The 14617-nt window shown below is 35.6% G+C and overlaps 1 protein-coding gene across 1 annotated transcript; it reads right to left on the bottom strand.

The window, feature by feature from the left end:
* Positions 1-655: 655 nt before the first annotated feature.
* On the bottom strand, positions 656-7494 carry IMMP2L (IMP2 inner mitochondrial membrane peptidase-like (S. cerevisiae)). The gene is made up of 2 exons (XM_010157918.1): positions 7360-7494; positions 656-763 (listed from the first exon to the last, which is right to left on the bottom strand). The coding sequence occupies exons 1-2, from the start codon at positions 7492-7494 to the stop codon at positions 656-658; spliced, it is 243 nt and encodes an 80-aa protein (XP_010156220.1).
* Positions 7495-14617: the final 7123 nt, after the last annotated feature.

Here is a 14617-nt window from a genome sequence, read left to right as displayed (position 1 = left end):
GACATCCCATTTCTATATTATGTTAAGGCTGAAATGGAGTTTCTCTCCTGACAGTCTTGAATATTTTCAACAGCAAAACACTGCCACCTTTTGGCTTGACAAATAGACCTCCCCACTGAAATTGTAAAACTTGTTTAGGATTTTTTTTTTATGGTTTTGGGGTTGGGTTTGGTTCTTTTTTACTATATTTGTCCTTTATGGAGATGGTTGAACTCCTGTGATTATATATAAAGCTTTATTAAGTAGCCAGATTTTTCAGGAAAAAACCCAACTTAGTATGAATTGGTAAAGAAACACTATTTTTTCACAAATACGAGTGCACAGTGAAATGTTAAAAGTATACTCCATTGAGCCACATAAAGTTTTCTCTTTTTTCTCTATTTATCTCACAGCTCTTTTCCTTGGCAGTTTTCATACACATATATACTGTATCACATAACATCTTGCACTGCATTCCTTTCAAGTGAAAACTTCGCAAAGCATTCATTGAACATCTGAGTTTTGAAAACTTATTATAAGAATAACAATAATGCATTATTAAAATGTTTATGTTCTTTCTTCATATATATACTTAACAGTAGTATTCTAGATTAAATAATAAATACTAATGGATCAACATTTATATAAGCATGTATTAAAACAGATGCAAAATTACTTACACCAACGACACAATATCCCCACGTTGTACATCATAATTTCGAATGCTCCAGTGGTTTAAGAGTACTACATCGGATGCTTGTCTTCCCCCAGGATTCAAAGAAGGCTGAAAGAGAGGGGAAAAAACCAGCCTAAGATCTGCATTTCCTTTAAGAATCTTCCACCTAAGTCTTTCAACAGGTGGCATCCATTAAAATCAGTAAAAACACACTCCCTTACTATAAGAGGACCAAGAACCTATTGTATTCTGGGAAATATATGTCTTCATTGTATGCTATGTTAAATGTCATTAATTTATGGCAATCTGCAGTTTACATCTTTCAATACACTTCTGCATGCAAATTAAAGTTCACAGGATACATACTTATCAAGCCCGAAGAAAGAAGTGATTGCCTTTACCACATATTATTTAATATTAAAAACAAAGGACAACTAAGAGCACTAATTCCCAGAAAATCTAACTTTCAGTAGGCATCTTACTGCTTATACAAGCATAATGCACTAATAATTATGTACTGTAACAATACTAATCTTACCACTCTTTGCAAAGAAAAAACAAAGCCTACACCTACAGCATGTACTGACCCTGCCAGTAAATGTGGGCCTTCTGTAACAGGAGACAAAGCAGCGTGAACTCTCACAGAACCATACAGTGAAATGAGACAGTTCACTAACCTCAACATTAAAAAAAAATCCAAGTAATTAATTAATACAGAGTATTTATTAGGAGGTATACAGAACCCTACATAATTATTTTGTGTGGCATGGTACAAAACCAGGGTACACAGTTAGTGCTGGCTCTGAGTTAACTCATCAGAAGCAGCAGAGGAAGGATGTAGCCCATCACAGTATTGTCTTCATTGTTTCTTTCCGGGGTTATTTTAATACAAATACTCCTCTTATTAGACAGAATTTATTTAAGACTAATCCAGACTAAAGTCTTTTGATAGTTTATTTCTCAATAAGCTTTTCCAGCTTCTTCAAATAAAACTACGGTATCTCCAAGTGGGACAGCAGATGACCTCTAATTTAGACTCTAGAGTTAGGTGGCATATTTAATAAAGCAGAATATTGAGAGCAGGCAGGCCCTCATTTACCTGTATGATAGCTGCAATATTTGCTAGAATGCGATTTTTTGTAGGAGAGGTTTTCAGCATTCACCTTACAGTATAACTTGGCTCTCCACATGTACCACCAGACACTCACTTCTGAAACTCGCCTTCCCAGACGGACTGTACCTTTGATGAGCAAACCAATCCCAAGTGTAGGACTGCAATCAGCCGTTCTCAACACAAGTAATTACACAGTATTAAATTTTTTTTCAGTAAAACCATGTTCCCAAATCAGGAGGGATACTTAGTATTTATTTTTTAACTTTAAAAGCTGTTTAGAATTGCTGATTTATATTCACTACAGTTTCCTCAATCATCTTTTCTTTACTAGCCACATCAGTTGATAAAGGCCTTCCTCTAAGGGAACTTGTGAAAAACTAAATTTGTAATGTGCAACAAAAAGTGATGTGCTGGGGTCCTGAGTAGGTGCAAATCACATGAACAGTACAGAATATGATAGTTCAAAAGAATAAGTGTGGGTGGGGAAGGGAAATGACAACATGTGTAGCTAAACAGCAAATGAGGCTAGTTACATTTTGAGCTGCAGACTACAGAGACTACTATCTAGTCAAGTAAGTCTGTGGATCAAAGCAGAACGCATTAAAATCCAGAGAAATATAGTCCAAGACTAAGATGTAAGTACATTAATACTCACTGTTATTTTATTTACTACAGTCTATGCATTGCAAGAGTAAGATAAATGAAAAATAGAAACTAAGTGGCAGACATTTGCTTATTATTTTGAATCAGGATTTTCCAGAATTATTTTCCACCTTCATAGCATCTTCCACCAAAGGACAATATCTTTATGTACAAATTCTCATCATACAAATTCACAAACAATTCATAGTCATACTCATTTTACCAAATGCAGGCATATATAGGACAGAAGCTAAGAATGGAACCAGACATTAGGCAAAGAAGGAGATCTTACAGAGCAGGAATCATACATATGGTATATTCTCTCAAATTAAACTGCTTGGTACTCGGAAATACCTACCTTAAAGTGCCAAGAGAGAAGGTCAAAACAAATGGAAATTTTAAACCCATTGCTCCAAGAGATAATATATTTCACATCTGATACTTGGAATAAGATTTGTATGACTGTTCACAAATTTTTCCTTGCAACTAAATCTGTATCACATTCATCTTACAGAGAAATACAACAGGTAGTTACAGTATTGCTCTAGTTCCATTATCCCTGTTGACTCCTACTGTTTTCTGTATTTAAACAAAGGAAATGCTTTAGAGTTTAAAATAACTTTTTTAATTACAGCACTCCAAATGTAATACCATATTGTTTACTGCTCTTAATAATACACTGCTAATGTGGTTTTGAGATACAGAATGGCTATCCAACTCATTATACATTTGAATTACATTTAAGAGAAATATGACAATGTAGAATAATTTTTTTCTTTCCCACAAAGCAACACTGACATATTCAAAATGCACAGATAAAAATACTATTTTGGTAGAATAAACGGAAAGAAAACTTGTCTCATCAACAATTAGAGTCTTCTGTAAAAGAAATTATCTAAATACTTCAGCAAGTCTTTTTCTTATGTAACTAGCATGAATAGTGATTCCAGAACAAAAAGCCAAGAAGTATAGAATGAATTTAATGCAGTGTGTTCAGAGACAACCTACTGCCATTTTTACTAGTAATAAGGTCTGAGGTCTAGAAAAACACAAATACAGCTTCTGAAAATGCAGTCAACAACAGCGCTCACAAGGGCTCTTTATTTTTACAAGAAACAATAATACAGAGACTTCTTCCTTCCTCTAGCTCGAAGCATGGTAACTTGTTTGCCCATGTTCTTGGCATAACAGCCTGCTACAAATGAGACACACAGGTCTTAATTTAAAACTGTGGTTCAGAAGTCACAAAACATTCATTCTTCCCAATTACTAACCAAACTAATGCTAAAAGCATGCAAATTGAGATCCCCAGCCATATGATGAAACCTCGCAGGACATGAGGTTCCATAAGTAGGAGGGTAAAAGCATGCCCTTCTACTATAAATAATTATTAACTTGATAGTTGTTATGCTGCTAGTGAATACCAGAAAGTCACAACTTATTTGCTTATAGCTTGGGGATCAGGAATAATATTCACATGAGCTCCCAGGCTTAGGTACAGTAATCCTAATAATAAAGTTAGGAGAAACTGCCACAGAATAATTACAACTGCTATTATGCATAATAGAATAGAATATTCAGTAATGTTTGCTGCTGAAACAAGTGTGCTTCGTCAGAGATCGCTGGTCAGGCTGCTTGCTATAATCCTTGGTATTGAACTGTTTGCAACAGAATTTGCATATAAAGTTGCACATAGGCTGTCAACTTCCATCTCACTTGAAAATAGTCCATTTGATTTAATGAATTTATGTATCCATGGGGGGTTGTCTTTTCCACATCATTATGTATGAAGAGTTCATAATACCAGACAAGAAACGCAACTCAACAGAAAACAACAAAAATGGATACAAAGATGTAAAAAAGCAAAGATGTTAAAGTATACATCCAGCATTACAAAAGGAGTCACAGAGAATCCACAACAGCCAATTAAGAAATCATACTACCAGTTATTTGTGTCACTTACAGTCAATGTTGTAAACAGATACAACTCACTTGAAACCCACTATTAACAAAATGCTAGATGAGCACATCATTCTCTAAAATCCTAAGCAATAAAAACCACCTCACGTGAGGATTCAAAAACCAGTAATTTTGGGAAGATAAACAGAAGGTAATGAAACAACTAAAAAGATGTTAAAATTATAAACTACAATAGTTCACTGTTATTCCCTATAGGTTACAGTTAATACTCATATACACTGAAGTCAGCACAAGTGAAAGAATTATGACAGGTGGCTGAAAACACTGTGGAAACACAAAATCAGCTTGAGACAATGAAATGCATGAAGTCTGTCTTAATTGACTCTGAATAAATCAGAAAATTTGTGTTTTCATTAGAACCTTTATGCAGCATGCCTGCCAGGGTGTCAGAAAGTATTACCATTGCCAGTAACTATGAAGTAAGGCTGGTCCAAAACAAAATCAGAAAGGAGGGAGGGAGAGGGAGCACAACAGAGAGCCAGAGTAGGAAAGTGAGCATGACACAGAGAAATTTATTCCTTGCTTCTTATCAGAATTTTTAATTTCAGGCTCAGCAGGAGCCACGATGATGAGCACACAAAGCCAGCTAGATGTTTCAGAGGCCTATTAGAAACAAATTATTGTGAACCATAACATGATATATGCCGATTGCAACAAGATCTCATTGGAAGCATGTGACTGATGGATATATGACTACATGCTGACTGATTTTCACTCTCCCTCATACACATAGCTTTCAGATACATTCTAAGAGAACACAGTAAATACACAGAATTGCAACATGATGACCAGTACTCCTTCAAGCTACTCTGCAAGAGAAGCATATATTACTTATAATTATGTCCCTGTCAGACTTAGTTAGGCATCTAATAAATCTTGGCAAGGAAATTAGTATCTTAGTAAAAGCACTAGGAAGTGGGGATTTTTTGTAGTCTGAAAACCATCCATAGGCATAGAAGTTTAAGACAAACTTCTATTTCAGTGCTACAGTCCAGAATAAAACCAGAACAAGAATTTTACAGGCACTGAGATGTCAGTAAAATTAGGCATGTCAGCTTTCAAGCTACCCATACTTCAATCAGTGTTTAGTCAACAGACACCTCAAGGGAAGAATTTAGATTTTAATCACCCACTGAATATATATTACTTTCCCTAGCCACTACAAAGAGTCCATACCCTTCTTTGTCAGGCTGAATAAATCTTAGCAAGTAACTGTAGTGGTTTTCAGATCTTCCATGGGTAAACCACAGTCAACTATAAACTCTTCAAGAAAGCAGAGAAGCAATACTCCAGAGCAATACCAGAGCACTCCCTAATACTTGAGACTTTGACTTCAAACATTAAACTGAGGTCTTGACCAGAGGATATCAACAGACCTGTAGAGTAGGGATATCTACAACATTTTTTTCCAGCTACCGAGTTAAAACTGGTATCCAAACAAGAACGGATGTCAAACAGAACATTACATCAGAGACAGAAAAGATTATGCAATGAAAGGCAACATGGCATGCTAAAAATCAACCCCTCAGAAATTAAATGCTCAGGTTACTCTCACCTCAAAAAAAACCCAAAACAAACAAACAAACAAAAAAAAAACTCTCAAAAAAAACCCCAACACATCTGTCCCAAACCGCACCAGAACTGTAAAATTCAAAATGCATCTGCATCTGGAATGCTGTATGTGGCTCTAGGTCCCAACAGAGGCAAAAACTGGGGAGATGGAAAATGGGGGAGTTGTATGCAACTGTATGCCCTGAAATTCTCCTACCTTTAATTTGTCATCAATGATATTCAGAATAACAATCATGGGAAGGGGAAAGGCAACTTATATTACACCTAACTTCTGGTCTTGGATTGTAGAATTACTAGAGTACAACTATTTTACTCTGGTCCCTGTTCTTGAAGTGAAGACTGCCTTCTAGACCAGCTGAGGTTTCTTGACAGAGGTTAAACACCAGACTGCCACAAAAGGCACGGTGCCATCTTGGCATTCCCCACCACATGCTCTTCTACAGCATTAAATGCAAATCAGCCAAGCCTAGGTTCCAGCCCCATTTTTGTCTGTGTAAATGCTGCATAATTCAAAATCCAGCAGCTGGTCTTGATTGCTGTGAAACCTCTCCTCAGGGTTCTGAGGTTACTCAGATAATCAGAAAAGAGGGCTTGGCATCTGAGAATCAAATCCTTAGTCTCTGCTAATTGGAATGTTGCAACATTGGGACAAAATAAATTATAGTTATCAGTAGTGATACACAGCAATATACAGTGCATATGGTTTAAAATGCAAAGTAACAATGCAAAAATTGGCTAACTACACTACAAAGTATATTTTTAAAGTATCAGTAACAGAGGAAACAAAGTAGCTGTTCACTACCATGAGTAGTTATTTTTCCTCTAAATGTTATACAGCCTATTTATATTTATTTGTTTGCACTGTATAAACATTCAGTATAAGCAAAGTAGAAACACTGGACTGATACTTATGTTACAATAAGCATAAGTATTAATATTAGGTTCATGCCATTTTCAGTATTCTTCACTGAAATGGTGCCATACTTGTTCATTAGTAAGAGCAAGTACAGCAAGAACCAGTTTTGCCTCACAATTACTACAATACAGCTACTAAAAATTAATAAAGCCTCTTTGTGAGTCATCATTTCAATCCCAAGAGACAAAAGGTAGTGAGTGCTCAAAAAAAGAAATCTTTATTTCTAAATTACTAGGAAGATAACAAAAAAATGCATCTTTATCGCTATTTATGTTTTCCTTTTAATGAGACAGAATTTTGGCAAGTTTTGTTCTGAAAAGCTTTTCACATCATAAATGTATATGTTTAACAAAGTCAAAATTAAACTATTCCATACTACAATGTGGTCATTCAATAACAATTGAGTAAAAGATTTTTTCACCTTGCTACTGTCAATTGCTTTTTAATTTCCTGACAGATAGAAACTATTTCCAGCAATACCTGCATTGATGCTCCTTCCACCCTTGCTACACAGGCGACTCTATCCAGGAAAGTCACGGTTACTGGAACAGCCACAAAGAAACCTTTAAAAAAGGCTTTAATGTATCTCTTCCCCAGACCTTGAGCCTGTGCCATAATCTGAAAAATATGAATGGAAAAAAAAATCGTTATGGAACAAATTTTAAGTAACAACATTGTAGCCATCCAATAAGAAGAAGTTAAGAATAAATTAATTATCTGTTAGGGTGTCCCAATATCCACAGTGAAAAAAAATGAATGTGCACATGAGAATGAAAAAGAACAGAAATCTTCAACAGAATTTAAAAGTCTACCCTACAGAAAAGAGCTTGATACTTGACATTTACCCTTTAGCTAATTTGACCACTTCTTGTGATTCTGTGCTAGCAGAAGTACGTTAAAAAAATGACATAATTATAACAGTTCAGCTAAAGAAGCAGCAAACTGATGGAACTGACAAAATCTAACTATGTATTTCCGGGGAAAAAAAAATCAACTAGACTGAAATAGCCAATTACAGAGAATTCAGTTGGAGTTTACACCCAAAATTCTGTAAATAATTTTCTCTCCATACACTGGCAGTTATTAATTTGTGATCCCCAAAGATGGACTGTGATACATAAGGAAAAGCTGAGTGTTGGCAACACATTATCATTTACTTATTAAATATTTTCACACATAATAATGCATAAATGCATCCTTTCCACAACTGTGGTAACTACAAACGTGTAAAATCAATTCAAATTGTCACATGTATCACAGGGACACACAGTAACACGATGACTCCTTACTCACTACTACATCAGAAAGTTAAAAGCGTATTGGCAGACTGGGCAGCTAAGTAATGACACATGGGACTACTCCACTCCAACTCACCATTTATTACGCTATCTCCCATCTACCTATTTAGCCCTGAACGACTGAACATTCTTGAACAATATCTACAAAGTACACTGAAACACAAGTTGTTTGGTTGTAGTTACACTTGTGAAAAGCAAGCTGAACACCCAGGTACTGCTGCAAAGGTACAGCAGTTTCACTGTAAGAAATGCTGCCCTTTACCTATTGGAAAACCCAATTTAAACTGTTGTTTCCACCTAAGGAATCCCTGATAGTCTCCACACAAGATCAGTTTGTGGAGTCTCTGCTCCCTCTATCACATCCTATCTCCAACAGACAGTAATAGAAGGAGAAAACAGACTGTGCCCTGAAGTTCAGGGCATCTTTCAGTGTGTTTATATTCAAGAACACAGAATTATTTTTCAGCCAAATTAATGAAAAAGATAAATACATGCAGTTTCATTCGATTCTCTTACAAACAGAATATTCAGAATTTCATGATACAATCATTTTTTTCTTTGTTGCATTTTCAGAAACATGGAAGTGATGAACTATTTGTATGCAAAATACAAAGTCAAATCACTGAAGAAATAGTACTGAATGCAGTATTTCTGTCACAGATAGAACTTCTTAATTCCATAAAGCATTACACTTACGAGAGGAAACATGGTTCTACAAAGTAAGCAATCATCATATTCTTCACTAAAATTCTTTATAGATATCAACATCTTTGCAATGACAAGATCCGTCTTCTAAAAGACAGGAACATCTTTAATATTACTTCTGAAAATTACCTTCACAAGGTTTTAAATCTCTTTTACTTTTTTTAAGTAGAAATACTTTAACATCATCTACAGGTCTTGCTTATAACTCAAGTTTAACTATTAAAAAGGCTAAATGCTTGTAATTTGATGATACTTTCTTTCTGTGGACTTCATGAAAACACTTTCAATTTGCACCAACAGCTTTCACAAAGCATTTTAGATTGTGAAACAGAACAAAAACTTCCATACAAATGTTATAATGCTTTACTTCGAGTTAATTGCTCAAGAACTCATTACCGGAATCAATCCACCAAACAGGCCATTGCCTCAGTCAGCACAGGTTTGCCTTTAGAATTACTCCCCATAAAACCAGAATCTCCAAGAATCGCATTTTTGCCTATTGTTTAACAAACTATACCATTTCATACACCTTAACATCCTTCTCCCAACCTCCTGATTCTGAACTTCGTCCCTCAAAATTTCTGGCTGAATATCCACTCCTCTGCTATGAGGTCTCAGAGCTCCTCCACTCTAACAGCAAGGTCGACCTCAAACCACAGTTTTGAGATGTTGCCCACAAACATACCCATCGTGTTCTCTGCAGTCATTCTTTGAGCTGAAAGGCACTGCCTGACAGATGTATCACAATATGACTGATTTATGGTTTTTTTTTAAAACAACTTTAAGAAACTGGACTAATTTACTTTCTTTTTAAATTCCTTACAGTCAAAACCTTTTTTTCTTTAATAATGAAGCATGAATGCTCACTCCATCCCTTCTACTAAATCCACTGACAGATCTTGTTACAAGCTTCTTGCAAAAGCCCCATGCTGGTATCTACAGAAAAATATGATATGTGAAGAAAAGTAATTGGTCAGACAATCCACAGGAGACTAACCATATGCTCCTGGAACTACAAGCTAATTAATACTGACGCAGAACCTACCAGCCAGGTTAAAACAGTTAAAGAGAAAAATGCTACCTTCTCAGTACATCATATGGCCAAGGCAACACCAGGAGTATTAAGCAGCTGTGGACAAAGCTGGGAGTTCAGGTCCTACTTTTGTGGTTTTGGACACAGACTGTACTACAAGGCACAGCATGAATAAAAATCAGGGGAAAAACACCAACAGCACCCCTACAAGCAATCGATTTGCAAAGCCACCAAAACCAACAACAGCTGTTGTGCTGAAGGAGTTTACTCACCCTGAATTTATTCATGACCTCCCTCCCTCAACTAATCATACCACTAGCTTTATCTTCCATTCACACCAAGATGAATCCTTCATTTCCAGTCACGTGCTACAGTCACATGCTTCCTGGTTCCCTGCTTCCCACAGTATGGGACAGCTTTTCCCCAGACATAAACTGAGCAGACCTGTAGATTACTATAGAAGTCCTTCTTCCCAAAATATAGTAAACAAATGCACAAACATTGTAAACAGTTTCAGGCCAACTGCTTAAAAACAAATCTGTCTTTCCCCTTAAGTCCTTCCCTATAACAAAACATGTTTTAACACAAGGCTAAGAAATTACTATATGTCAGTATCTCACTGAACAGCATGCACATTTTTGCCAGGTCTATTTCATAAGCTTTCCCCTCCAAAAACACAGACAAGCATTTAACATAGGATGTGTATGTACATGCAGAGTTGCCATGCAATTGCTGACACGTTCATCATCCAACTGCCAGTAAATGGAAGGTCACCTATCACTTGTTCAGTAAGAGGGGCTTCGGGCTGCCTTGCATTGCCCCAGGAGAAGAGCTTGCATGTAGGCAGCAAAAACACGTGTTCGCAGCATTATCTTCTGCCAGTAACTGCGCACATGAATGGACAATCCTCAACTGATACATACTGTTTGATAAACACGTGCAGTGTTTCCTGTTCTCATACAGAAGGGGAAAAAGGTAATGATAAACATTTACCGCTGTCACTAAAAAGAATTTAGGGTAGTAAAGAGTAGACACAACAAAGATGCTTAACATTTTTTAATTTAAAAAAATTATTTTCTGGTTAGAGTATTTGTTTAAAAATGAAGAAAACTTTAGACAGATATCACTCCTGCAGATATTCTGCTCTTAGACATTATATAGTGTAACTTCAATGTACTCTAACTATTTTCTTAGAAAACATAATCAGTTTGAGAAATTTTGTGAAAACTACTGAAGGAAATACTGCCATAACTTTCTAATATTTCAATTTGATACACTTTTTCTATATATTATAGAGAAAATGTAAATTTATGACCCATATTTTTCTAGTTTACATTTATATTATAGGATATATCTATTATTTTATATTTCTATTTTTCTATGTCAGATCAATCAATGGGTTCATTAAAAATTGATAAATCTCACATGTGCCTGTCATTTAAATAGAAAATTTTTGACGTCCAATGTTGAAAGCAAATTACAAATTCTAGCAAGGTTGACCTTAAGTATTTCCCAGTCTCTAATCTACTGTACTTTTAGAATCTGAAGTTACAAAGTCACCTCTAATGCTCCTTTAAGTCATGGTTTACTTATTTTTAGAGAAGAATACCCTCTAGAACGGATAGCCAACTTTTCAACAGCTTTAAATCTAATGATACAGAATCTGAAGAAGTGTTGGATAGTAATAGCCAACAAAAATGTTAAGGACAGGAAGCTAATTATTTCATAGGCATATAAAGATATGTTAACAAGTTTGAAAGACATAACACAATTCCTTAATATATAAACAATAAAAAATGTTAATCGTATACACTACTACAAAAATTGTAAATTCATCCAAGTGATAAACCACTAAGTAACAGTTGGTTCAAGTGCTTTCTAAAAATAAGATCTCTGTGAAGTATCAATGTTTAATGATGCTGAGTGGAACTCTCTGGTATATAAAATTTTAAAGATTAGTTCTAAAATATGTGTACATTTTAAGACATTTCCAGAGTAAAATTCTTAACTCCAGTGCTATGCCTGTTTTATGCCAACAGTTAAATATACAGGTTTAAATGTATGTCAGTGGAGCAAGCAAAAGATTCTTTGCTGAAAAAAATAATTCCACCACCACATATTTCTGGAGCTCTGCCCAGTCAGTAACACCTTGAATAAAATCAACAAATCAAAACACTTAAAAAGATGGCACAACAAAATCAAACATGTAAAACATAGTAAAAATAATTCAGAGATGCATACATTTAACAGCATTTACAAATTATCCTTGGGTTAGGGAAAAAAAAAAACCAAACCAAACAAAAACCCCCCATAATAATTTAGTAGAACTGACAAACTTAAAAGCAACAACCTTGAAAACTTGTTTGAAATGGCAACATGGACAAGAAAAATCCAAGATCAACAATGCTAGCACATAGCAGGTCAAAGCATTAAGGATTTCACATTGTGCAACTCAGAGATTAAGGCAGATGGAACACAGCATTATCTGGACTGAAGTATTTGGTGCACAAAAGGTCCAGAGATTATAATGAGTCTCTCGTGGGTACCACAACATATGGAGCAGAGATGCTATTTAGATAGCTCTCCATGTATAAAATGTTTATTTTTCTTACACTTGCCTGCACATTAGAAGATGCTGTTTATCAAACAGCCTGCAGAAACTCATCAAGTAACATCCAGAAAGCCCCAGGTTACAATACATTTGCAAATCTAGGTACTTAAAAATTACCCACAGAAGTATGATAGGAAAAATAGCTGTAAAAACAAGGCATTAGCAGTCATCCACAAAGGAAATAAAATGGCCCCTGATGTGCTTCTACATGAAGGCATGTGAGGGAACAGGAAGGAGGAAATTACAACCTATACGCAAAAAATCTACCCAGCCAAGACTGCTATGTTAGTTCGAAATGACCTAGTTGATCAAGTTCAGAAATTACTAACTATAATATATAGAGTTCCATAATCCGTTGAAATAACCACTTGTAATGTGCACTTCTCTATAAATCAACGGCATCACACTAGAATTCATGTACAGATAGTTTGAAAACATGGAAGCCTTTCATAACAGAAAATACTAAAATATATGAATGAGTTCAATTCTGTTGCATCCTATGAAATATAAAACCGGCCACAAAAGCTTTTTTTTACGTAGGACTGGTACAACTTGAAGTCAAGGTTCTACCCAGTCTAATAACGGCAATGAATAGGATGCTGCTCAGTATAAGGATTTGTGTGATCTTTTCAACAATCTTTTCTGATACAAGGCCAGAGCAAACTACTGCCATGCAGCCTGACCCTCATTTCCCACTTTAGTTACACATTTCAATAACTTTAACATTACAGTAATTTTTTGTAAGGGTGCAACTCTGCAGACTTCTTAGAAGGCTAATTTAATGCATATAAATTTATCCAAGTACAGGCTGATACACACAGATATGATGGTGATGATGGTCACAGAAGAATCAGAATAGATTAGCCCATGTAAGTCTTCATTTTAAAATACTGTCTAGTTTCAAAAAGAGCTCTCATTTACCTTTCATTAAACCTTTCAGTAAGTCCATCCTGGTATTATTCCACCCATAGTGGTGAAATTTCTATTCCATTAATGTATTTACACCCTAGACATGGGTTTTCCTCACAATATTCTTCCATCATATTAATCTCCCTATATCCCCCAACACACAGTCATTAAAGAATACCACCCTATTACAAGTTTGGAAACACCACAGATCACGGAAATGGCTGTTGCATTACTGAAGCAGCAAATCCCAACCTAATTAGCATTTTCAGTAGCTACGCACATATGCTCTGCTGTTCTGTTTCTCCTAGGTTAGTCATTTTGTCCTGATGCCTAGATGTTCCAAATGTAAAGCAGCAGATTCTGTTGCCCTCAGCTCCATTACATTCCATTTTCTTATGCCCTAGTTTCAATTAAAACAATTACGATCTCCATGTAATAACTCCCATCTCTATGAAACATACCACAGTGTACCAGTAGACCACAACACAGAACAGCAACAATAAAAATCCAGTTCTGTAATCTTCTCAGAGCTATAACATACACAGAAGTTCCCAGGAGACAAAAATAGATCAACACAGCAAACCTACAGCTTACAAACCACATTGAAACAAAAAAGCTTAAACCACAACAATTAGCCAACTAATCTGTCACAGAATTATTACTAGGGACAAAATAGCAGTTTAATGGGGAACTGATTCTTCTTTTAAGCTAGTATTACTACATCCCATCACTGGGATCTATCCCATGTACAAAGGCCCAAGCCACAAGTTGGTTTTGGCTGGAAAGAAATAAATATTGCTTTCTCTTATCAATTAATTTAATGTCCCAGGACATGAATTTAACATTCATGGACAATCGTGTATCTCCAAACAAAACCTTTAGCTCTCGAAATAAAAAGCAAAAGCAGAAGAAAATGCAACTGTAGATGCAAATTACTCCGAGCAATTAAGTAACAACTAGTTCAGAATGGAGAGTAATGTCACCTCTCAGTTCTGACAACTTATTCATGTTTTAGTTTCATGCACATAAGCAACCAAGAAAAAGAACAGCAATATGATCACTTTTCTGTGGGTATTGTGATACAAAATGAGATCAGTAATTTTTATAGATTAGATCTTGTCAGAGCAGTTAAACTTTAGATGTAATTCAAAGCCTTCAAGTATTACCACATGGGTGACTGGC

This window comes from Eurypyga helias, unplaced genomic scaffold (assembly GCF_000690775.1).
Source record: "Eurypyga helias isolate BGI_N326 unplaced genomic scaffold, ASM69077v1 scaffold9898, whole genome shotgun sequence".
Taxonomy (NCBI): domain Eukaryota; kingdom Metazoa; phylum Chordata; class Aves; order Eurypygiformes; family Eurypygidae; genus Eurypyga; species Eurypyga helias.
Note: the sequence above shows the minus strand (reverse complement) of the source record. Positions and strands in the feature narration are given on the sequence as shown.

Bases quoted from the DNA above. Each gene is read 5' to 3' on its own strand.
- IMMP2L (XM_010157918.1), bottom strand. From the start codon at position 7,494: ATGGCACAGGCTCAAGGTCTGGGGAAGAGATACATTAAAGCCTTTTTT. The intron at 764-7,359 runs GTATTGCTGGAA...CCTCTCTTTCAG, and splicing joins TGGAAGGAGCATCAATGCAG to CCTTCTTTGAATCCTGGGGG.